A 24,481-nucleotide genomic window follows, 5' to 3' on the forward strand; every position below is an offset into this window, starting at 1 on the left:
AAACTGGGAAATATAGATGAAAGTGTTCACTACTAAAAATATTTGAGGGAAAACAAATCAACCAACTCTTTTAGAAACTATATTGAACAGCAAATAAAGTTAAAAGAAAGAATTTAGTATCAATGTTTAAAGCTCAAAAAGCCTATTAAATCATTATGGTCTAAGAAGTCCCTTAGATCCTTATATAATACACACACACTCATATGGTAAAGTATTTATTATTCATATGAGATGAGCAAACACAATCACAAACCTCTGCACACGCAAGCCGAGTAACCGCAGTTAGGAGCGCATCCCTGCTCGCACACAGCCCTGCCTTCTTGGTTACAGCAGCTGTTCAGGGGTGTGCCGGCAATTACTAGCACTCCCCAGGCCGCCTACAGTAAGTACAAAGGGAATTTTCATTTTAGGCTCCCCTCCCCTTTCATGTGTGGGACATTTTTGGAAGGTTTTTTTCTTCCCCATCCACTGGAAGAGAATTAAAATTCCAACATGCCTGAGTGTCAGCACGTGCCCTTTTCAGTCCAGGTACCAGAGGATGATTGATGAACCTGTCAAGCCTACAGTAGCGGACAGAGAGAGTTGGCAGAAGTTCAGTGTTATTGAAAGAAATCTCAAATACTTATTTCCTCTCCTCTATTAACTTTAATCACATTTTCAACATGCAGCCAAGAATGAAGCTTTGACAGTGAGCCGTAAATCGTCGCTCTCCGCACGCACTGAGATGATGGGGCTGGGCATTCTCCTTCTTGTGCTTTTCCCTACTGAAGAGCAGTAAAAAATACCTCAAAGCTCGATCCACACCTTAAATCCATGCGCCATAAATCTCTTGAAATTATTGCATTTAATTTTGCCTGGTATATGGCAAATAAAAAAATCAACTTCGTTCCTCAATTAGATTGCTAAATGTAGATTTTTAGAGATCACAGTGATGACAGAATTGGTAACATGTTTCGTCATAATACCCCTGCTTATGAGAACAGACATTAAACACTAAAAAGGACTTACATTTACCATGGATCATTTGCCATGTGGGCAAATACTTCTGGTTTATTCAGAGCCAGAGTCTTTACATGGTTCCAGAGGGACTCCTTGGCAGATTTTGCTGATTACTCACTGAACAGCTGAAACAAGTATAGACATTATTTATCTTACAAAGCTTACCCACAGCAAAACAGACACAAAAATGAGGTAAATACTATGGGCAAGAAGATTAAGGTTCCTGGAAGGACTAAAAGTCAACTATATTTTTGGTAAGGTTTTCCTTGTAAGCACGTTTCAAAGGCTGAAATATTAAGTGCTGGGAGGCCACAAATGGAACACGTGTGTCTTGTCACCCAGTGAAACACGGCCTCGTGCTGCAATGCATAATCTGTGACTTCTCCCAGTGGGCCGGCTAAAGACCAGCGTGGCCCTCTCTACAGAGCGGAGCTAGGTTTTGACTTTCCTCTCTCTTAAACGTGACCTCTGCTCCCAGGTCAGTCGCTTCTGTCTCCAGTACTCCCGGAGTAACACCGTATACATTCATCCAACAGCCAAGGAGGCTGTGACAGGCAGCCATCCTATCTGCCTTCTAAGCCACAATAATAAACTAACACTAACCCTGTGTAAGAATGAGCTAAGGGACTTTTCTAAGAAGTCTCTACTTACAGTTCTCTGCAATCAATGCAAACGAAGACCAATCCCTATTAACCAAGAGCACATCTGGACCATTTCCTCCCACTCCTCCCCATTCAAATGGCCACACAGAGGTACTTAAACTGAACAGACGGGGCACTCTTCGGCAAAATGTCTGTTTACGACTCCGGCAGAAGTTTCTTTCTTCTGATAGATGAGTGCCACTGAACATACTGCTAAGCTTGAAGCAGAGGCTAAATGGTTCGGTGGGAGCAGTTTTTTTGTTTTTTTTTTTGTCTGGTGGGGGGCGGTGGGGCGGGGGAAGAAGTCAATGCTTTCTCATTAGATGGGCATTGCTGTGGCTCAAGTCCTCAGAAGGTTGAAAATTTGGCCAGGTCCTTCTCCATCTCGGCGTACTGCTCTCTGAGCCTCCCCACGGCTCTCCTGTGCTCTTCGTCCACTGCGGCCTGTTTGCTATGCTGGCCTTTCATGAACTCCTCCCACTGGATTATATGCTGTTTTTCACTAGCTAGTAAATGGTCATTATGAATCTGAGAAAAGAAAATGCGAAAGTCATGTGACATTTTCCAGATAATTATTCTTCTATGCAGAAGAGACAAAAGATCGTTTTATTTCTTGATAGTTGCTCCCTGCAGTATGACAATCAGCTTGTAAGGCACGGTGGTAAAACTGCATTATAGTTAAGAATACGGCATATTAGAAACATCTAAGGCTTTTCTCACCATGACTGAACATGGGTATTCACGCTTCTGAAATGTCAAAAATGTCTAGTTATCTTTAAATGATGAAATCAAACATAATCCAAGGAAATTTTCATACCTCTATTTCTCCTCAAATTCCATTTAATTGCATATAATTTTAAAATTAAGTTTAAAGAATATATGCCAAAAAAGAAATTAAAATGCATGTCTCACATAAAATGTTTTGGGGACACACGAAAAAATCATTGATTCAATGGACGAGAACTCAAGAAATCTTTTTTGATTCAGTTCCAATCCTTAAAGCAAATAAACACCAAAAGCATCTGTGTCAAATAGCTCAGCTCCTCCTGAGATGTTCCTTAGTATTTCCACATGAGGATAAAATTTTTTTCTTTTAAGTATCACAACAATAAAGATGAAACAATATATAAGTAAAAAGGCATAAATTTAATATAATTTTAATTACTATCTTTGATATGTACAAAGAACTAAATGCAAAAAGAAAGTATAAAAATAACTTTATCTCTGCCTCAAATATTGTATGGACATGTCTTTAGAAGTTTTGACACAGCCTAAATCCTATGAAACAAACACCGTGACAGGAGCAAACCATAAAAACCTACAAAGCACCTGACGTCTGATGAGTCCCTGCTCTAACGAAGACAGGACACCTGTACACTGAGAACACAGGTGACTCAGGCACAGGCCACCAGGGAGAGAGCTGACAGGAAGAGGACGGAGCCCATTCCCTCGCTGCCCACGACACCCCACTGCTCGGCTTCCCCTGGTGTCTGGGCAGTGAAGAGCTGGAGAAGCCAGCATGCGCTAAGAATCTGTGAAATGCGTATTTCTGCGGGTTGTTTTGTGTATCTTATCTGTTTCTAAGATTCCAGTGTTCTCATTTTACAGATGAAGAAACTGAGGCTTAAGGACACCACATTCACTTTTCCAGGGTCACTCAGCTCTGAAGTTGTGGGCTCAATCCTAGGACTTGCTGACCCCAGACCTCTGCCTTTTCTATTGCGAAGTGCACATTGGATCTTTCCAGGAAAGTTTTACACAGGTAGCTAAGTCTTTTGCAAGACAAAAAAAAAAAAGAGGCTATTGCAAGAGTGTTTTTTCTGCCAATCTGATCTGAAGTTCCTCAACACCAAGGCTTTCCAAGTAAAAAGAAGTTGAAGTGAATCTGAGGTTTCAGTGAAACATTCCCTTAAAGTAAGTATGTCTGCAGACCCGAAGGATCTGAATAATTACAGTGGTGGGGAGAGAGGTTGGGGCGGGGTTTGCTGATCCAATAAATTCGGGAAATGGGTTAAATAAAATTCAAAACATGACTTTTTAACTTTTCAGCTTTCTGGACTGTAATTCTCCAAAAGATGAATAAACATGAAGAGTTCACTAAATTCTTTTCATGGAATTTTTGCAAAACTATTATGTTCTAAGAGAAAAATCACAGCTCAGAGTAAAAAGAGAAGAAAAATGCAAGTGAACTTCATCAAAATGATACTGTGCTTTAGCTGTCCATTAACTTTTAATAAACAGAGGATAATAACCCGGCATACTCAGGTGCTGTTTAATAAATCAGTCCTTTCTTTTTAACTGAAACACCGTAATTGGCTCGGCTGGCCCTGTGAGCTGGGTCACAAGGCAGTGGCCCAAGTTACACTTCCCACCGGACAGCATGTTAACCAGCATGGCGCAATGGAGAAAAATAAAGATTTGGGAAGCATATAACCTGGCTTCAAATTCTGATTCACTTGTTAGCAGTTGCATGACCGGAGCAAGTTAAATTTTCTTTAACTTTAAAATGAGGAAAATGATAGTTTACATTCTCAAATAAATGTATTTATATTGTAAGTTCCTATCCCAGTGCCTGCAGTGCTGAATAGAAGGTAAATAATATTATACACATACAAGCAATGCATCTAGAAGGCAGATCAAACTGCTCTTTATCCTTCTCAATATAAATTTTTCAATCTTTAATTTTAGTAATTTGATTTTAACAACGGCTTTTTATCATTCAGACGACAATCCCATTCCAACAGCCATCGCAGTCCTCCTGGACGGTCCCACCATTTACTGCTTGGCTCTGAGACTTTAATTAAGACACTGCCGAAGACCAGGGTCTCGACTTTGTAGTTTCAGAATATTATGACCAAAGACACATACGTGCAAGTAGCTTTTTCACATAAGATGTATCAATTCTTGGCCTCCTCATCCAGGTAAAAAGAAGCTGAATGCTGACTACTCCCTAACCCAGTTGAAAATCTAGTCTTGCTTTCACATCAGGAAGTTCTTGAAGTCACTCTGTTTCATCTAACTTTTTCTTAGTCTCCCACTTTTAATAATAACTGCTTTGCAATTCTTGCAAAGAAAAAAAGGGAGGGGTAGCCTGTACATTCCTGTATTGACAACACTGTAATCTTTAAACAAAACTCAGCTACCTGGAAATAATACCCACCTGAAACTTAGTTGAAACCTATATGGTAAGAACTTTAAGCCATCAAAAAAAAAAAAAACAACCCCAAAAACTCCCCCAAACCCGAAACAAAACAACACACACACAACCCCCCCCCCCCAAACAACAACATAATTAACACAGAGTCCATTTGCACATATTGCAGTTTTCACGAAAAGCTCTTCTGATTCTGAATCTACTTGCCCTACTTCACACACAGTTCTAACCAGGTTAGTTAACTGGCTTCCAGAACTACCCCATGTTAAAAGTCACAAATTAGATACGGAAAATGCTGGTAAACGAGACAGAAAAAGATGGCAGGCATCAGCCTTACAGTGAAGGAGAAGACAAAAACAAAAGCATAAAGACAGACAGTATCTGAGGGCCCAGGGAACAGAGAAACACGCGCCTTCTCTAATTCCTGGGGGACAACACCTTTCACCACAATGTAAAATTTTACATCTCTAATAATTCCTAATTCATAAAGAAAATTAACCTGTAACATTTAATATATTTTTTGTAAAAACCAGAGAAGTGTGGAATATATTTTTAAAGAATTCCATCCAAAATAGTTTAAGTTATAAAAGTCCTATACTTAAAGAGGATGAACATCCCAACTTCGCGGGAAACCTGGCTCTGTGGCACGACTCACGTTCTAAAACGTCTACACACGTGAGGATTTACTGTACATAACAGCAGAAAAATCCCAAATTAGCTCTATCTTACGCATCACCCAGGAGGAAGCTAAACAGTATTCTAAGCCAGCAGGGGCGCAGGATTTAGGGCCCACCTCTTCCCAACGTAAGGACATGCAGTCCGGCCAGCTCCCCCATCTCACAGAGCAGACGCACAGGGCAGCCGAGCGGCCCCTGGACCTGCAGCAGCAGAGACATCGTCTCCGGATGCAGAGCCCGCCCGCCGCCAGGTCCCACAGTAGCATGCCTCCCAGTTCACACACGAGGAAGTCATAAAAGCCAAAGATCTAGCCTAACATCCCAAGGAATCTGTTTACAACTATAGAGAACTCTCAGAAATAAGGAAAAATCTTCCATGAACAGCGAGCCCATCACCGCCTGTGCACAGTAATTCTGCTCTTACGTTCAATGAACGGACTCTGGGTAAGATGTGGTCTGCAATAAGGATTCCTCTAATAGTGAAACACGTCTGAGAAACAACGATCACATCCAACTATAGTTACGTTCACACAGATTCACACAGGTCTGACAGAAGGAACACAATATAGCCACGGAACCATTTGCCATTTAAAGCTTAAAACTACCTACCGCTATGGTTAGTTCAATTTCCAGCAGCTCCCAAAAAAGTACACACTAAATTATACATGTAAAAGTTGACATTCATGGTAGTGGGAGTAATTAGAATCTTTTTGGTAAGCAATTTACAAAAACCTATCAAAACAGAAAGTGCAATTATCTATGGCTCAGTAATCCCTCTCATACTTGCATCTCCCCTTACTTTTTAGTAAAGAAGTATCCCAGAGCTTAGAAACAAACTCAAACACAAGCATATGGAGCGACAGCTCCCCCACCCCCAACACACACAAGTCCTTTCTCTCCCTTCTGTCCTTTTTCCTAGTATTATCACTGGTTTGATGGGGACACTTACAGACTCTTTCCTACGTTTATACAAACATTTCTTTAACAACAAAATGGAGTCACGTTATGAGCGATGAGCTGAGGCTTTCTTTGTTGCGGAAGGATACGGCACACATCCTAGGGGCATCCCCGCAGCAGGGGCGTGGGAGAGCCCTGCCCCGGGTGCAGGCAGTAAGGGTGTGCATTGTCTGTACAGAATTTAAATCACTGACACAAACAGCTGAAAGACTGTTCTTTATTATCAGCAGGTGCTGGCAATACTGAGTGATGTTGGTGATAAAGTACTGACCCCAACATCCTCCTTTTTGCTGGGGTTACTGTTGAAGTTTAGTAAAGTATGTTTCAAATTAACATATTTTTACTGTTTACCCTTTAATAAAGTTTGCATTCTACTTTGAAGTTAATTTAAAGGACTTCTAGCTACACAGCCAGTCCTGGACAAAGTGAGTCGGCTACACTCGTTCATTTCCAAAGGAATTCCTAACGGTTCAGTGTCACGACAGCTTTCTTCACGTGCTCGGCCCCTCTAGCCCCTGGGTTACTAAATATTCTTGCGTTTAAAAAAACGAAAGAGCAATTGCAGAAATAAAATCTGAATTAGTTCAAATCTATCATTCTACATTACGATTTTTTAAACTTAAATTTGTTTATGTTTTACACTGTACTTAAATTTTTTATACCGTGGAGACATTGGGAGCCATTAATTAAGTGGTTTCCAAAGAATAAAGACAGTATTGCAATTTCTAGAATTTATTGTGAAATGTGATTTTTATGAATCTCTTCCAGACTTATTCTTATGTTTAATACTTTTTCCAAACTATGTTATCTGTTGCTACATGTGAAAGAAATTTTTCAAAACTGTAATTAATAAAATGTATTTCAAATCAACTGTTGGTAAAGATAGGGTAAATCTGTCTATACTATTTACTGAATTCAAATATGCAAAGAGTAGATTTGAAATGATTAACAAATCTGCATAAGAATTAAAACCAAACTGTAACATTATTAATTACTGTGACAGATATACATTTTCCTCCTTTTTTCAAAAAATATATTAAAGTTAAGGCAAAACCAAACCAAACCAACAACACATAATCATCTCAACTGATGCAGAGAACACTTTTGACAAAATTCAACATTATGTTATGAAAACATTCCACAAACTAGTAATAGAAGGAAACCATCTCAACATATGAAAGGCTGTATGAGAAAAACTCACAGCTAACATCATGTAAGATGGCGAAAAACTGAAAGCTTCCCCTCTAATATTAGAAACAGGACAAGGATTCCATTTTTGTCACTTCTATTCCACATAGTATTGTAAGCTCTGGCCAGAAATTAGACAAGAAAATAAAAGGCATCCAAATTGGAAAGGAAAAAGTAAAATTATCTTTGTTCACAGACATGATCTTCTACGTAGAAAACCGTAAGACTGCACCAAAAAAACCCTATTAGAACTAATAAACACATTCAGCAAAGCTGCAGGATACAAAATCAACACTCAAAAATCAGCTGTTTCTAAAAACTAACAATGAACAACTCAAAAAAGGAAATTAAGAAAACAACCCCATTTACAATAGTATCAAAAAGAATAAAACAGTAAAAAATTTAACCAAGGTGGCAAAAGACTTGTATATTGAAAACTACAAAACATCGATGAAAGCAATTAAAGACACAAATCCATAGAAAGAAGTCTCATGTTCATGGATTGAAAGACTTAATATTCTTGGGGTGACAATACTACCCAAAGTGATCTACAGAGTCACTGGAACTCCCATTAAAAGCCCAATGATGTTTTTTGCAGAAATAGAGAAACTCACCCTAAAATTCATATGAAATCTCAAATGATGCTGAATAGCCAATCTTGAAAAAGAAGAACAAGTTGGAGGGCTCACACTGTATTAACCACGTGTTTCTGATGCTATGACATCTGGGACCCAGGTGACCCTGGAGAGACTGTCCCTCCCAGGGATAACTTATTTGTAGAGATAGTAAAGGACTCCCCTGCGAGGGTCCCTTTTATATGCAAGCCGATCAATCCAGAGCCCACACCCCAGGGCCTTCTTTACGGTGCTCTCACACTCTGGGCCATCATCCGTCTTCCCCAGTCACCCAGGGCCTGCTGAGATTATCCAAACTAGCTAGCCGTAAGCCTGCTTACCCTGCCTCAACGGTCCTTCCTCCAGAAAGCACAGTAAAAGCGCTTGCCCACGCTTCCCCCTCGCTCTGCCTCCTGACTCACCCCGGTGCTTCCCACGTGGCTCCCACATGGATCACCTCCTTCTCTTGGGAACTGGGAGCAACAAACTGTCTTTCCACGGCAATCGTCCCCTCACCAGATCTGAATAATAATAAAACCTATGTTTATAAAAAATATGTCCTGATTTCAAAACTTACCGCAAAGCTACTGTAATCAACACAGTGTCGTACTGCCATAAAGACAGACATATAAACCAATGAAACAGAGCAGAGAGTTCAGAAATAAACCTTTACATACATGATCCAATGATTTTTGACAAGTATGCCAGGACCATCCAGTTAAGAAAGAACAATCTTTTCAACAAATAATGTTTAAGAAAACTGGATATCCATAAATACAAAACAGAAACAGACTCATAGACATAGAATAGAAACTTGTGGTTGCCAAGGGGGTGGGGGGTGGGAAAGGACAGACTGGGAGTTCGAAATTTGTAGATACTGACAGGCATATATAGAACAGATAAACAAGATTATACTGTATAGCACAGGGAAATATATACAAGATCTTGGGGTAGCTCACAGTGAAAAAATAATGTGACAATGAATATATGCATGTTCATGTGTAACTGAAAAATTGTGCTCTACACTGGAATTTGACATAACACTGTAAAATGACTATAACGCAATAAAAAATGTTAAAAAAAAAAAAAGAAAACTGGATATCCATGTGTGACAGAAAGAAAGAAACTGGACGTTACCTTGCATTATACACAAAAATTAACTCAAAATGGATCAAAGACTTAAATGTAGGATCTAAAACTATAAAATTCTTAGAAGAAAACATAAAGAGAAAGCTTCATGACATTGAATTTGGTAATGACTTCTTGAATATGACACCAAAAGCACCAGAATAATAGCAAAATAGATAAATTGGACTTCATCAATTTAAAAACTTTTGTGCATCAAAGGGCACCTTCAACAGAGTGAAAAGGCAATCCACAGAATGAGAGAAAGTATTTTCAAATCATATATCTGATAAGGGGTTAATATCCAGAATATATAAAGAACTCCTACAACTCAACAATAACAAAAAACAAACCACTTGGTTAAAAGATGGGCAAGGAGCCTGAATGACTATTTCTCCAAAGAAGACAAACAAAAGGCCAACAAGCATATGAAAGGATACTCAACATCACTAACCGTTAAGGAAATGCAAATCAAACCACAATGAGATACCATTCACACCCATTAAGGTGGCTACAACAAAAGAAACAGAAAATAACAAGTGCTGACAAGGATGCAGAGACAATGCAACACTTGGGCACTGCTGGTGGAAACAGGAAATGATGTAACTGCTGGGGAAGACAGTGTGATGGCTCCTCAAAAAATTAAAAACAGAATTACCATATGATTCACTTCTGGGTATACATCTAAAAGAATGGAAAGCAGGAATGTGAACAAACACTGTACACCCGTATTAATAGCAATGTTATTCACAATACTCAAGGTAGAAGCAAACCAAGTGTCCATCAACAGATGAATGGATACACAAAATGTGGTACATACAACGGAATATGATTCAGCCATAAAAAGGAAGGATATCCTGATACATGCTACAATATGGATAAACCCTGATGACATTTCACTAAGTGAAATGAGCCAGTTACAAAGGGGCACATTTTGTATGATTCCACTTATATAAGGCACACAGAGTAGTCAGTTATAGAGACAGAAAGTGAAATGTTAGTTTACAAGGGTAGGGGAGTGGGGTAGGGGAAGTCAGTGTTTAATGAGTACAGAGACTTAGGGAAGGTAAGAAAGTTCTGGAGATGGATGGTGGTGCTGGTGGCTGAACAATGTGAATGTACTTAGTGCCACAGAACTGCACACTAAAAAATGGTTAAAATGGTAAATTTATGTTATGTGTATTTTATCACACACACAAAAATTCAAAACATGTTTCAGAGGGTTCTTCCTAAATGAAATCAGTTGCTTCTCAAAGAAGTGGATACAATAGTTTTCTCAAGATAAAAAAGAAAATGCCAACTTTAAAAGAAAATAAAGACAAAGTTTATTAATGAGCTATAACTGTGTACCAAAAGAAATTAGTTATAATGGCTTGTCTTTTTCTGCAACAGAGAAAGAAATAGTAATAATAACACAGCTTACATATATCCCACTTGAGATAAATTTAGAGAAGTCAACCCTGAAGGCAAACGCAAACTATGCCTGGGACCAAATCTGTAAATGAACCCAGGGATATATAATAAACACACACTTTTGCACGCAGTAGTCTAAGTCAGTAATTCTCAACAGGGTGTGGTTTTGATGCTCCTTGTCTTGATGCTGGTTTTTGGCTGTCCCAGCGCAGGTTGCTGGGTGGGGGGTGATACTGGTATCTCATGGATAGAGGCCAAGGATCCTGTTAAACACCCTACAGCACACGGGACAGACCCCACAACAAAGAATCATTTGGTCCAAAGAGTCAGTAGTGCAGAGGGTGAAAAACATCGGTCTAAGGGAAAACTCTGAATAAGCCAACTAAGGTCTAAAATGTCCTTTGGAACATCTGTCAGCAATACACCTACCATTAATTTTACATACGCCTTACACAGATAAATGAGAAAGTATCTGCTTCAAAACAAAGTGTCAGAATAACAAATACCAGAAGTTATTTTAAGTAGAATATTATGTACAGTCATCCCTCGGCATCCACAGAGTTTTGGGTCCAGGACCCTGCCATGGGTACCAAAATCTATGGATGCTCAAGTCCCTTAAAAAATGGTGTACTATTAGCATGTAACCTGTACATTCCCCATATACTTTAAATCATCTCTAGGTTACATATAATACCTAATATGATGCAAATGCTATGTCCGTACAACATAAACGTCATGTAAACAGCTCCCAGCGTGCGGCAAACTCAAGTTCTGCTTTTTGGAACCTTCTGGAATTAAAAATGTATGTATTTTCAATATTTTGGTTGAATCCATGATGCAGAATCCACGGATACCGAGGGCTGACTGTCCTGATCTATTACTCTGTATTTTCAAATTCTATCAAGAAAATTGTGTAAGCCATGCTATCCCATTGCCCTCATTAGAAAAAAAAAAAAAAACACCAAGGGGTCAAACTAAACCTAATAAATATCTGTGGACAAGATGAATCAAAGGAGTCATGTTTACTATTATCTCTAGTCTGGTTGGACAGAACTTCACAAGTGGACGTTGTGCACGAACTCAAGTTTAGACTAGTGACAGGTACCGATCAGCTCACCATCTCCCTCAGTGGCATATTATAATCTAAGTCAGTGAACTGGATAAGCCAGTTGTGTTTTCATTTCACTCTTCTTACTGCTCACGCCCAAAGTGCAGCTTTGTGTTAGTGGGTAGTTTTCAAGACATGTCAGATAACTGGGGAATGTGTATTTATTGTTCCTCTGAATGTACTTTTAGATATCAATTGTGGGAAATGTGACCTGGATGAATGACGTTTATCGTAATTTACTTCCTACAGAATTCCACAAATTGTCTTGGTTAAAAGAATTAATGATTAATGGCAATAGTCTATTTTATTCCATTACTACTCCCATCTTTCTTTGTTCTGAGAGCCATTCAAATATACAAGATGTAGCCAACGGTATAACCAGGGCGACAATTAACACTAGATTGTAAAATGCAGCTAGAGGTCAATTTTGCTTTGTACATATTTGCTAGATGAGAAATTAAACTTTATTCCTACGTCTTATATATATACAGTATGAAACCTCTGCCAAAGTTTTGGCAAAACCAGATATGGCAGGAAAAAAAAATCTTTAAAGAACTCACAGACCTAGAAAACAAACTTATGGTTACTGGGGTGGAAGAGGGTGGGAAGGGATAAACTGGGAGTTTTGAGTTTTGCAGATACTAATCAATATACATGAAATAAACAACATACTGTATAGCACAGGGAACTATATTCAGTATCTTGTGTCAACTTATGGCTGATTTTAAATGTTTTTCCACAAAAAAAATTCAGTAACATTCTCTGAGATAATACCTACAAGAAACATATTTAAGACTAAAATATTCTAAGGGTTTTACTATTTCTTGAGGACTTTTTTTGTTTGTTTGTTTGTTTGTTTGTTTTAAACAAAGGGACAGTGTGTTCTAGCCTGGAGAATCATGGACAGGCAGGATTCTCAAGCGCTTTGCCAGGGCCAAGAGACCACAGCAGGGCCCTTACCCAGAGCGGCTGCCTGCATCGCAAACAAGTGATGGAGCTAGCAGCGAAAAGGTGCTGCATGACATCTGGACAGTAAAGCTGCTTCACATAAATTATACAATACAATCTATCAGGTAAGTAGAACAAGTACTTACCTTGGAGCTCAAGAACCTGTCCAAGGGCAAGAGCTAGCTAATCAAGGGAAGTACCAGACATAGAGGACTCCAGGTACTTTTCACCTAATCTGGTCATTTTCCTACTTACATACAGTTAATGCACCAAATGAAAATAAAGTTCAAGGTGACAAAAGGAACTATCCCAATTACAATTCAATTTTAGGTGAGTTCTGCTCAAGAATGACAAGAACTGCCCTTCTGTCAGAATCATAACCTCTCTGATCATGTCTCAGAAAGACCAATCATGTATGAGTGCATATTCACGTAAAAAAGTCCCTTTTTCATTTTTATTTTGAAAGCCAAGAGAATTGCGTATGCTACAGCCAGTCACCGCCAGCACAGCCAGCGTCCATCGGAAAGTCTTCTGATTCTCAAACACAGAAAGTTCCTGGTGCTTCAACAACAAGCTGTGTATCGTGGCACGAAAGGTGCTCTACACGCACCCTCTGAAGTATCCACTTAGAATCTGCACCCCAGCCCCACGGGACCACTGACTTTCCACATCGCCTTTGCTTCCACTGTGTCCCTTACCCTCCAGTATCCTTCTTCTCATCTTCTAACAACTGAATTCCTACTCCCCGATCAAGGCTGGACTCGGATGCCACTATCTTCCAAGTAAATTACACTTCCTGCCAAGACTGTGCAAAGTTCTTCGTAACTTTATCACAGCCCTTACCTTTATCCTACACTATATTAGTGTTAGTGATTTGGGACTCCTAGACTTTTAGCTTCTGCATGTACGAACTGCCTTAAACTAAAATCTTTTACCCCGCAGTGGCAACTAGCAAAGTAGAGGACTAGAAAAATATCTGCTGTCCAGCTGGGCACGGGCACTGACGCCCCCGGACCTGCCTTCACGGTGCTCTCTGGACCTGGTGTGAACATCACACCCCGACACCGGTCCTCCTGCTGGGGCTCTGCCCTGCTTCCCGATCTGGCCTGCTGGGTCCTGTTCCTCTTGGGCAGCCTTCCCACTGGGCTTAAATGGCAAGTCTTTTCTCTAAGGCTTGATTCATCAAATTGTTGAATTTTTAAACTTTATATCAACAGTGAGAGTTCAGCAGAGGGTGTAGAAATTTCAACTCTGGCAAGGTTCACATATATATTTTTTACAGTGCCGTATCTGTACCGTTTCTGTGGATTAACCACACATTCCAGAGAAATGGAGACAGTAACACTTGATGATACACATGCAAAAAGGTACTATTTCAGAGTGACAATGTTTTCAACATTTCTTAGTAAGTGTATCTCTACTACTTTAGAGCAATAAATAAATTATAAAAATACTTTATGAAAACTAAGTTAAAACACCAAATTATCACAGGAACTTAAATTCTTGTGCTGTTTTTCCACATCTGAATTTAGTTAAGATATAATTCAAATAAGCAAAGCACTACCCAGCAAGTAATTCATACACTCTTGTGACTGTTCATTAAATAACCCATCTACAGGCATGAATGCTTCCTTTTCTACAAGAAATACACATAATACACTCAATGCTTCAGGCTCAAAGGAAAGATTTGTACTTCCAATCTGGTGGGTAGTTTTTGTTCCATGTAAAAGTCCTATTCTCTCTCCTCCAAGAGACAAACACCACTTTCAGGGAAAAGATGGAAATGCTGAGAAGGAAAAAAAGATCTGCAATTTGAATTATAAAAATATAGATGGTGCAGTCATGTGACCACACCTCCGCAACACATCTTCAATGAATTAGCCATTTTTTAAGTGTTAAAAATCACTGCATAAAGAAAACAAATCCATATATGTATTTTTTTAATCGAAAGCAACTGTTAATAATACGATGACAATAAAAAGCCCTGGAGTTACAGGCCTGGTCACCCAAATGATCCACGTTTACCTTTTTTCGCTCCTGTTCCCTCTGTTGGAGTCTGCAGACTGAGTCAGTAGCTGCTTGCACTGAAAGAAAGCAGACAGTGGGTTTTCAATCAGCAGCACTTGCTCAAGGGGAGACTTCCCTGGGTTAAAAACAAAACAAAACAAAACCAAAAGCATCTGGATTGTGTTAGCTCTCAAGAAACTATGCAGAAAAGCTGGTATTTTGGTCATGGTGGGGTGGCTAAAAGGAAAAAAAAAGTTTCGCCAATATATTCAGGATGTCATAACTAGAACCACTACCATGCAGGGGCTCTGAGCTGTTAGCCAAGGGCATTTATCTAGTACTAATTCCAATGACAAGTTGTCAAAAATGACCTCAGAATTCTCTGAAAAGACATAAAACACCTGACAAATTTATCAGTGCCTTCTGATGGCTGAGGCCTTCACCGTGTCTCTCTGGCTCATCAGCTCGCCGTCCTCCCTCCCAGGTCCATGCTCCCGCTCTCCTGCGGCAGCTCTCCTGCAGGCAGCACGTGGTACCTGCACGGCTCCAAGCACTTCCCACTCCTCCTCTCCCTCTTCTAGCTCATCCTGGCCGACACTGCCAGAGTCACATCTTCCTGCACTGTTTTCACGGAGTCACTTTCCTTCTTAATAAATCAAAGCTGCTAGTAGTAATTATTACAGTTATTTACGGAGTATTACTATGCGCCAAGACCTGGGCTAAGTACTTTCCATGTATCAGTGCCCTGACCCCACTTTCCTGTGGGGTGAGGATCACTGTCTCACTATGCAGATTTTTGGCAGCTGTAAAAAGCTGCGGCATAAAGGAGTGAAATGTCACTCAAGGAGGTACCATTACTTGCAGGTACGGAGAGCAGGGCTTAACATCAGATCTCCGACGCTAAAGACTCGGCTCTCACCTTCAACACTTCACTCCTCCTACGACTTCACCAATCAAACTGGCTTTAATCCACCAGGTGTTCAAACCTCTTCCTTTCCTGGCCCCATTTTATTTCTGTACATGAATGTTTCCACTGTCACTCTGGGTAGTGGGTGGCTAAGAGGCTCCCTTAGTCCGTCGAACCGCGAGCTGGGCACAGACTGCTTGCGTGACGCCCTCGGGCCTGTCCGCTTGCTCGGCACGCAGCTGTGCGTCCGGCACTTCCTGGGCACCTGCCGCGTGCCCGGGGCTAGCGCTGACCAGCACTCCCCCAAGCTCTCAGGCTCGGCTCCTCACTCGTAAGATGAACAGGACAGCAAACAAGAGGACTTCAGAACTGACGCGAGAAATAAATGAGGTAACGCAGTAGATATTCTTCTTAAAAATAACTTCAAGGTTAATAATAAAAGCCACGTAGAGCAGTTCTTCACACGCAGCAGGCAGTCAAACGCTACTGTTACTACATTCCACGCACCATCCTAGCCCGAGCGGAAGCCCTTTCCTTACTCCTCTCCTCTAATTAAAATGTTCACGTGCTTCGAAAGCCCAGTTCAAGGCTGGCTGCTTTCAGAAAGCCCTCCCAGATTAACCCTTCTCCTGTGAGGATTTTCTCTTACTTGAAATTCCTTTGTCTGGCGTTTGCTTAAACCCAGGTTCACCCAGCTGTTTCACTTAGGCCTTTCTGCCCCACCCCGCCCAGCCCCAGTTAGTTCAAAGTTCCTACGGGGCAGGGACTGTGATTCCTCTTTCAGAAAAATGTTGGGCCCTTCCCTATGAGAATACAGCAAAGAGGAGGACTTAGCTTTTAAAAGTTATGCTTTTATCAGTAACCATTCATTTTAAACATATCAAGCACAATACTTCAGTACGAAAAATGAAAGTTCCCAATCACTGTTTGTTCTAACAGAAAAGTTGAAAACAAAACAAAATAGGAGTTGATTAGATCTGCCTTCTTTCGGTGGCATATTAACATTACATCATCTCTCCCGAACAGTGGTTCTATCATTTCCTGTTTTTTTTTGTTTTTTCGGTTTTTTTTTTCCTGACTTTGAACATAACTTTTAAAAAATCCATTTCGTGGTCTCTGGGTGCTTCATCATTTTCAGATCATTCTGGGCCTAATCTGAAAGAAGAGTTACAGGACTATGACATTTATTTTGTCATTTGTTATACCCTTTAAAGTTTTAATCAGAACACGTCTGACAGAGGCACACTTCTGTTCTTTACCTGGGTTATCTGTGCACCTAGAATACCCACTCGCAGAAATTTCAGTATCTTTGAAGTAATGTACTTTTTAATAGTTTAGCCACACGATAAAAGGTTTGCTTTTGAATTTAATGAAATCCGCTTTCTCTAAAATCTAGGAAAATCACCGGACTACACCTTTCTTTCCCTTTCTTCACAATCAGAGACTCCAAGAGGCCAAGGCCCATTCACCAAACCCTCCTGCGACTTCTACGTCACTTACTGGTCACACCTAACTCAGTGGGAAAGCGTCTCCCCTGTCATCCCAGGGTTTCAGGAGACTACACTGACTTCAGAAAGTTAAGAATTCATCAAATTACTTTCTCTAAACCAAAAGATTATTTGAGGAGATTAGCACCACAAAGAGTAACTGTGCCACGTACAACAGTCAACAGTGTCCCCAGGTCCTCACATAGAAGAGAAACAAATTCATTCTGTCACAGTGTGTATGTGTGAAGCTCAAACACGTACTTAAGAAAGTGATCTCAGTTTGGTATTAGGAACAGATGGTGGCTGAGTTCTCATTCATTCATTTCAATGGACAAATAGTTACTTAGGGCTGCAGTGTGCCAGGCACTGTTCTAGATGCCGGGGATACTGCAAAGAGAGTCCCCGAGCTCATGGATTGTGTATTTCCGCTCAAGATACAGACAACATCGAGAGAAATATTTAGCATGTCAGGAGGTGAGGGATGCTCTGGACAACACAAAGCAAGGAAGGGAGGCCAGAGAAAGCCAGAGTGAGGAGGGATGAATGTCACAGAGTGGCCAAAGAGGTCTCACCGCTGACATCTGAGCAGAGACCTATAGGGAATGAGAATGTACAGGAATCTGAGACAAGAGTATTCCAGAGGGAGCAGCAAGTGCAAAGGCCCTGAGGCAGGAGCATGCTTGGCACATGAGAGGAACATTAAGGAGGCCAGTGTAGGAACGAAGTGAGGGAAAAGGAAGTGGTAGGAAACAGAAATCAGGGTGGGGCCACCATGTAGAAACTTCCAGGACTTTGGCTTTTACACTGAGATGAGGAGATTATGAGACAGTGATAACAAGAGCCAAGCTACATTTTAAAAGGGTCATTCAGATGTTTAAGTGGAGAACAGGGAGGAAAGAGAAGAAATCATAGTTTTTTCTTTAACTAAGTTTTACCCAATTTACTTTTTTATATACTCAAAGTGTGGAAAGGGAAGTTATAAGCACATCTCAAAAGCAAAATAAGCATTCTTATTAATAATAATTTGAGTTTTACTTTTAGTGCTGTGTCTAGAAGGCTTGCCAAGGGCCGGGGAGGGTACAGCCCGGTGGTGGAGTGTGTGCTTAAAACAAATAAATAAATAAACCTAATTACCCACCCCTCCCCCCAAAAAACAAAAAAATTGTGTGTAAAAAAGTCTAGTCAATTTTACACTTCTGGCTTTTCCTTGCAAAGGAACTGAATGTGACCGTGGGAGGTCTGTCCCCGCTCCTGTGGGCCTCACAAGGCACTGGCTAGCCTGGGCTGTACATGCCCTTACTCAGCTCGGCCACTGACCAGGCCTCCGGCCACCTTCCCTTGCAGGCCGTCACATCACCGGCCAGTTGTGCTTTCTCTTTTTTCCCTAAAAAGCTACTGTTTCATGCTGCACTCCATCATTATCTAACAGCATCACCCATCCTTGGACAAACTGAACAGGGTCAACATAGACCCAAGGAGAAGTCCTGCATTTCTGATATACCTCTAATTTTAAAATCAGTTACTGATAAAACTCCTTTTATTTTATAATCTGACATGCTTAATAAGTACTCTTTTTATCAAACATCTCTCCACATTAAAATGTTCCACTTAATGAGAAAAAGTGATAAAATACAAACACTTGTAATAGGATTTTTTTTAAAGTTAAAAACTCTAGTATCCTGTTTGAAAAGGAAGCTTCATTTCAGATCCTAACTCCTGGTCATCAAACTTTCTTACGGATGAATTTTTTTTTAAGGTAAAGCACCTGCTGATTTTCTTACATCCTGAGAGATCCATCTTGCTCTGGAGATGAACTCTTCTAATATCAAGGGCAACACACATTTTTAAAAATGTATTTTTGTTTCTATTTATTTGTTTTTTTTGTTTTTTTGGGGGGGGTGGTAATTAGGTTTATTTATTTATTTAATGGAGGTACTGGGGACTGAACCCAGGACCTCTGACACGCTGAGCACGTGCTCCACCACTGAGCTATACCCTCCCCACAAGGGTAACACACATTCATCACAAGATAACCCCTTCCTCTGTGACTCCCTCTCACGTGTCCCGCTTAGGAATTCTCTCTCCACCGCCCACCAAAATACTCAGGGAAAACCATTTCGGCAGAGCACGCATCTGGAACAGAGCAGCATGAGGAAGCCGCGGCTTACGTCTCTGGAGAACCTGGTCCAGGCTCTCCCGCATGGTCTCCCCACACATGGGAAGCATGTGCTCGTTGGTTTCGTGGATCATGTTCTTCAAATTTTCAAGAACGCGCATTTCTCGAAGACCACGTTTTTCCTATTAAGAGAAAGTTTTAGTTTTTAGTACATATTGCATCTTAAATCTTAGTAATGACTCGCTGGGACGTCCACGCAGGTTTTGGCTGTTACGCTATTACTCATTACTGAAATTTACACAGCCGTCTTCTAATTATTTGGCAATAAATGAGGTCACAACCTGGAGGTATTTTTTAAATTATGAAATGCTTCAGAAGTTGCAATATGAGTAATTTTTTTATACTAGTGTTTAAAAATGGGCATGAGAAATACTAAAAGAACAAGACAAGAGATGGACTCCATGCATTTCATTCTGTACAGCAAATTAAGAAATGATTTGATTTTAAATTCTGTTTTGTTGTTCTTACCATCATATAGCATCTCTTTTATGTTATATTTTTAAAAATCTGATTCTACTTTTCTCTATTAAAAATGGACGGTAAAAGTAATAGTATGTGGACACTTCCCTGTGAAGGAAAGAGTTAACACTGAAGGCCTGCTTGCAAGGTTGGCCTTGGACTGGGGGCCAAGAACTTGGCCAGCAAACAGTGTAAAACTTCCCGCCAATGAAAAGTCACCTCTTCCCTTCCGGGAGTCTGGAATTTTGATACATGCTAGGCAGACGCTTCTGTGTGTCCAGTCCCCAGTAAGAACTCTGGACTCCCAGGCTCAGGCGGGCTTCCCTGGGACACCACACTTCACACGTGTTGTCACAACTCATTGCTGGGGGTGAGGAGCACCTGCGTGATGCTCTCCTCTGGGTGAGGGGGACTCCTGCAACTTTCTGCTTGGTTTCCTCCAGACTCCTCCCCATGCACCTGTTTCCTTTGCTGATTTTGCTCTGTATGGTTTGTCATGATAAAGCTTAGCTACCAGTACAACCATATGCTAAGTCCTGTTAGTGAGTCAGTGAACTTGGGGTGGCCTTGGGGACCCCGAGTCCATCCCCCTTCAGAAAGCTGAGCTTAAACCACCCTCCCACTTGAGGGTGGGCTTGACTTAGTGACCTGCTTCCAAAGAACAGTGGATGGAATGAGAAAAATATTAAGTTTACCGCAGAGGCAATCAAGGTGACGTCGCCAGTGATGTCATGGTGACAGCATGCACTTCTCGATGTGCTGTGACAAGGACACTTTAACTTTCCGGTACTCCTTCCCCAAACTCATAACCCCAGTCTGATTTTAAGAAAAACAAAAGACAAACCCAGACTGGGGGGGTCTGGCCAGTACTCAAGACTGTCAAGATCATGAAAAACAAGGAAGGAATGAGAAACCGTCGCAGACCAGAGAAGACTAGAGGGACATGACAATTAAACGCAGCGCGGTGCCCTGGATCGGATCCCGGAACAGAATGAGGACCATGATGGAAAAAGCTGGTGAAACCCAAATAGTCTGGTGTTTCATTAGCAGTAATGCAGCGATGTCAGTGTCTTAGTTTTCACCAACGTAGCACGGAAATCTAAGACGTGCACAATGGGAGAAGCTGGGTGAGGGGTTACAGAACTCTGCACTATGTTAGTAACTTACCGCGAATCCTAAAATAATACAAGACAAAAAGTTTATTAAAAAAAGAAGGGTGGTAAACCTGACTATAAGGAAACAGTGTTAGTTCCTGGGGTTTTTGTTTTAAACCATTCTTATGGAGCAGCTGCGGTCAGATTTTTACTGTAATTTTTCATAATAAAAAATTTAAACCTTACACAGAAGTTGAGAGAGAATAAAACAACAAATCCTCACGCACTCACCAAGCTTCAACTCATGGCTGATTCTGTTCCCCTGTAACACTCCACACAGTCCCCTACCCACAACCCTAGACGCTCTGCAAGCAAGTCCTAGACAGTGTACTGTCTCCACTGGGAACATTTCAACATCTGTCTTTAAATGACAGACTCCTCCTTATAAAGGCAGAAGACGACCACACCTCCCCTCCCTCCCCACTCAATAATAATTCTTTAATACTAAACATCAAGGAATTGTTCGCATTCCCTCAAATGTCCTCAAATGCTTCTTTGTATTTTATCCCCTAGATCATTTAGACCAAAATCCAAATAAGACTCATACATTGCAGTTGGTCAACATCTTTCTTAAATCTTTTTTAATCTATAGATTTCTCCATTTTTTCCCATGTGATCTGCTGGGAAAAAAGTGAGTCACTGTTCTGCAGTTTCCCACAATCTGTTTTTCACTGAAGGAATCCCCATGGTGTAATTTAAGATATTCTTTTGTCTCTTCTCTTTCCTGTAAATTAGCAGTTAGAACTCGAGGTGTGATCAGATTCAGGTCTTGTTTTTTGTATGCAAGACTCTTGCAGCGGTGGGCTGTGTACTTTCGGCGGGATGCTGGTAGCACTCCGTCTGCATTTATCCACAAAAATACCTACCTCCATAAAGAGAAATTTCCCCTCAGCAGCTACTTGGCTACTCTGAGATACGCTCATATATGCAAGGCAGAATAAAACATCCGATTATTTCCCTTTAGTCACCAGTTTTAATAATAACAACTTTTCCCCCCGATAGTCCCTAAAGCTTTTTGTTTCTATGTTTTCATGCAGTCTTGTGACTCATAGATTTAAACATATTTAAAGTTTTTAATCTTTTTGTCCTCAGTGGCACTCAAATTATCCTGTCTCTGTCAGGATAGCGAGAGCCTATTCGAGGGGCGCTGGGATATTGCAGTCAAAACCCCAGCGCGGCAGCCCCCTTGCTTCCTGGCACGACCTGAGGACCAGGCTCTTCCTGGCCGTCTCCTGAGCCAGACTGAGAATCAGAAGGTCTGCTTAGAGACTGCGCACTAGAGGTCAGCCATCGGTGTATAAGGCTAGGAAACAGGTATTTTTGTAAAAAGAAAAGATACATCTTGAGTTCACATTCAGAATTAAATTAGGACTTACAGGATTTCAATTACCCTCCTCTGTCTTGTATGTTTCTTTTCAGTTCTCAAAATACCGACGCAATTACTCATTTGCTTTATCACCAAGTCGATCAAATGACAATACTAACACTAGAATTAACAAAATGATTACTGACAATAGTTTGTGTTTTTTGGGGGGCAACTTTTTGTTTTGAAAGGATATTCCACTAGGAACATACAGAAAAGTTACTGTGCTTTCAAGTTACTTGGAAAAATTTCTGTGTGGCAATGCCACTGCCTAGAAACAGGTCTGCTTTTTAACATGTTCCTTGGTTTTTAGGGACTGCTCCTTAAAATTTAATTTTCTCTTAAATTATGTAAAATATTTGCATGGCTCCAAAACTACATCTATAAAAATACATGTTCATATGTATGTATATGCATGACTGGGACACTGTGCTGTACACCAGAAACTGATACATTGTAACTGACTGTACTTCAATTTAAAAAGTCACAGAAAATAAAAATAAAAACAAAAACATATGTTCAAAAGAATAGCGTCTGCCACTGTCCTGTGTATCCTATTCCCTCTAGGTCATTATTTTAAAAAGTTATCCTGCCATTGCCTGACTGCTAAGGATATACATTTACATGTGTACACATGTAAGTGTATGTATACACACGCATATAAAAACATGTGTGTACATATACATATGAAGGTGTAAGTGTACACATATTTCAACGTCCTCCTTCCTAAACAGAAATGATATACAGACGCTTCTTATTTCACTCTGAGCCAAGCTCACACACACACAATGAGTCGTCTTTCTCTCTGCGGTCACGTGATCCATTTGTTCTCTCTGTTGGGTATCTCTTTCAGTATTTAAAAAAGTTGGCGTTTTTGCCCTCATGGTTATGTTTATACTAGTACCTCATCTAATACTCCTGCTCTCCACCTTCCCGCTGCTGCCTATGGGTTCCCCACTACGCATGAGATTAATCCTACATGATGGCTCTTCTCTCTACGCCCTCTCCCTCAGGGATTGATTTGGAAGAGCATCCTTTCCCTCCCAGTTAATAGTCGTAAGGCAGCAAGGGAGCATATTCTGCTTCTCATAACCCTCTTCTCCCCAACCATTTTCTCATGGACTGTGTCCACGCCGGCAGGACACAGAGCCCTGGCTTGTGTTCACAGAGCCCGGGGGGCTGTCTCCCTCAGAACCATCGCTTAGCCTTAAATTGCACGCTGTAGTAAGGGAATATCTACCCTCACCTCTAACAGCCCATTAATGACAATAATTAATTTAAACAACAACAAACAGGCCCATCTGGTATGTGCTTGTTTTTATGCTCATATTTTCGACTAAGTAAGGCGTACTGTTGACACCCATTACAAAAGGAAGATTATAAACTAATATCTGTTTATTTGCTATATGAATATTATTTCTGGGGTGAAAATTCTCAGAGCAAGGCGTAGCACTAATGAAGCCTGGTGTCTGATGGATAACACTCCACAGAAGTACATAAACAGCTAATTTTTCTTAAGTTGAAATGAATAACAAGCACTCATGTAACGTGCTTAAGACAACGCCTGGCACCAAGCAATTAAAAATGTCAGCAATTGTTAATAACATTAGTACAGCTATTGTCCTATTTACATTAAAGATGGAATTCGATTGTATTAGAGAGGAAATGAGAGACCAATGTACTATTTAAAATTTTCAATCACAAAACTGGTCAGTCTCACAAGTTTTAAAACCATATTATATATACATAAATTTATTACATACCGTATGGGATAGACTTTTCTTGGTATTTAATAATCTGACAGTTACTCTTACAATCTAACTAAAAATGAGAGATCAGACGTCAAGTAAACTTCTGCTTTGTCCTTCCTTTTAAGGCATTTTTCCCTTTATCAATTCGACCCACATTCAAATACATCAACACGAACCCTCACGGCTGCTGTAATTACTGTCCTTATTTGGACAATCTTCTTTTTTGCCTCAACTTTAATCAGTATTTCCGCCATCTGTTCCCATTTCTCTAACATCTGATTCTCGTCCTCAGCTCTAACATCAGCTCTTCAGTGAAGCTTTTCCTCCCAGCTCGGGGGCACTTGTTTCTGGGC

The 24,481-nt window shown here is 40.5% G+C and overlaps 1 protein-coding gene across 4 annotated transcripts in view; it reads right to left on the reverse strand.

Annotated features, from left to right (window-relative positions):
* The window catches only part of BLOC1S5 (biogenesis of lysosomal organelles complex 1 subunit 5), a 54,947-nt gene that overhangs the window by 23,067 nt on the left and 7,399 nt on the right, over positions 1–24,481 (reverse strand). The window contains exons 3-6 of one of the 4 annotated variants that reach the window (XR_010376804.1): positions 19,394–19,523; positions 14,850–14,908; positions 1,009–2,168; positions 200–560 (exon numbers count right to left, since the gene is read on the reverse strand). Coding sequence is in view for 2 of the 4 variants with exons in the window: in XM_010993775.3 (XP_010992077.1) it covers positions 1,989–2,168; positions 14,850–14,908; positions 19,394–19,523 (369 nt within the window). In the remaining 2 variants the exon portion in view is untranslated. Of the gene's footprint in view, positions 1–199; positions 2,169–14,849; positions 14,909–19,393; positions 19,524–24,481 lie in introns of those variants that run through there. The other 3 variants (XR_010376803.1, XM_010993775.3, XM_031435222.2) reach the window with 3 other exon arrangements.

Source organism: Camelus dromedarius, chromosome 19 (genome assembly GCF_036321535.1).
Source record: "Camelus dromedarius isolate mCamDro1 chromosome 19, mCamDro1.pat, whole genome shotgun sequence".
Taxonomy (NCBI): domain Eukaryota; kingdom Metazoa; phylum Chordata; class Mammalia; order Artiodactyla; family Camelidae; genus Camelus; species Camelus dromedarius.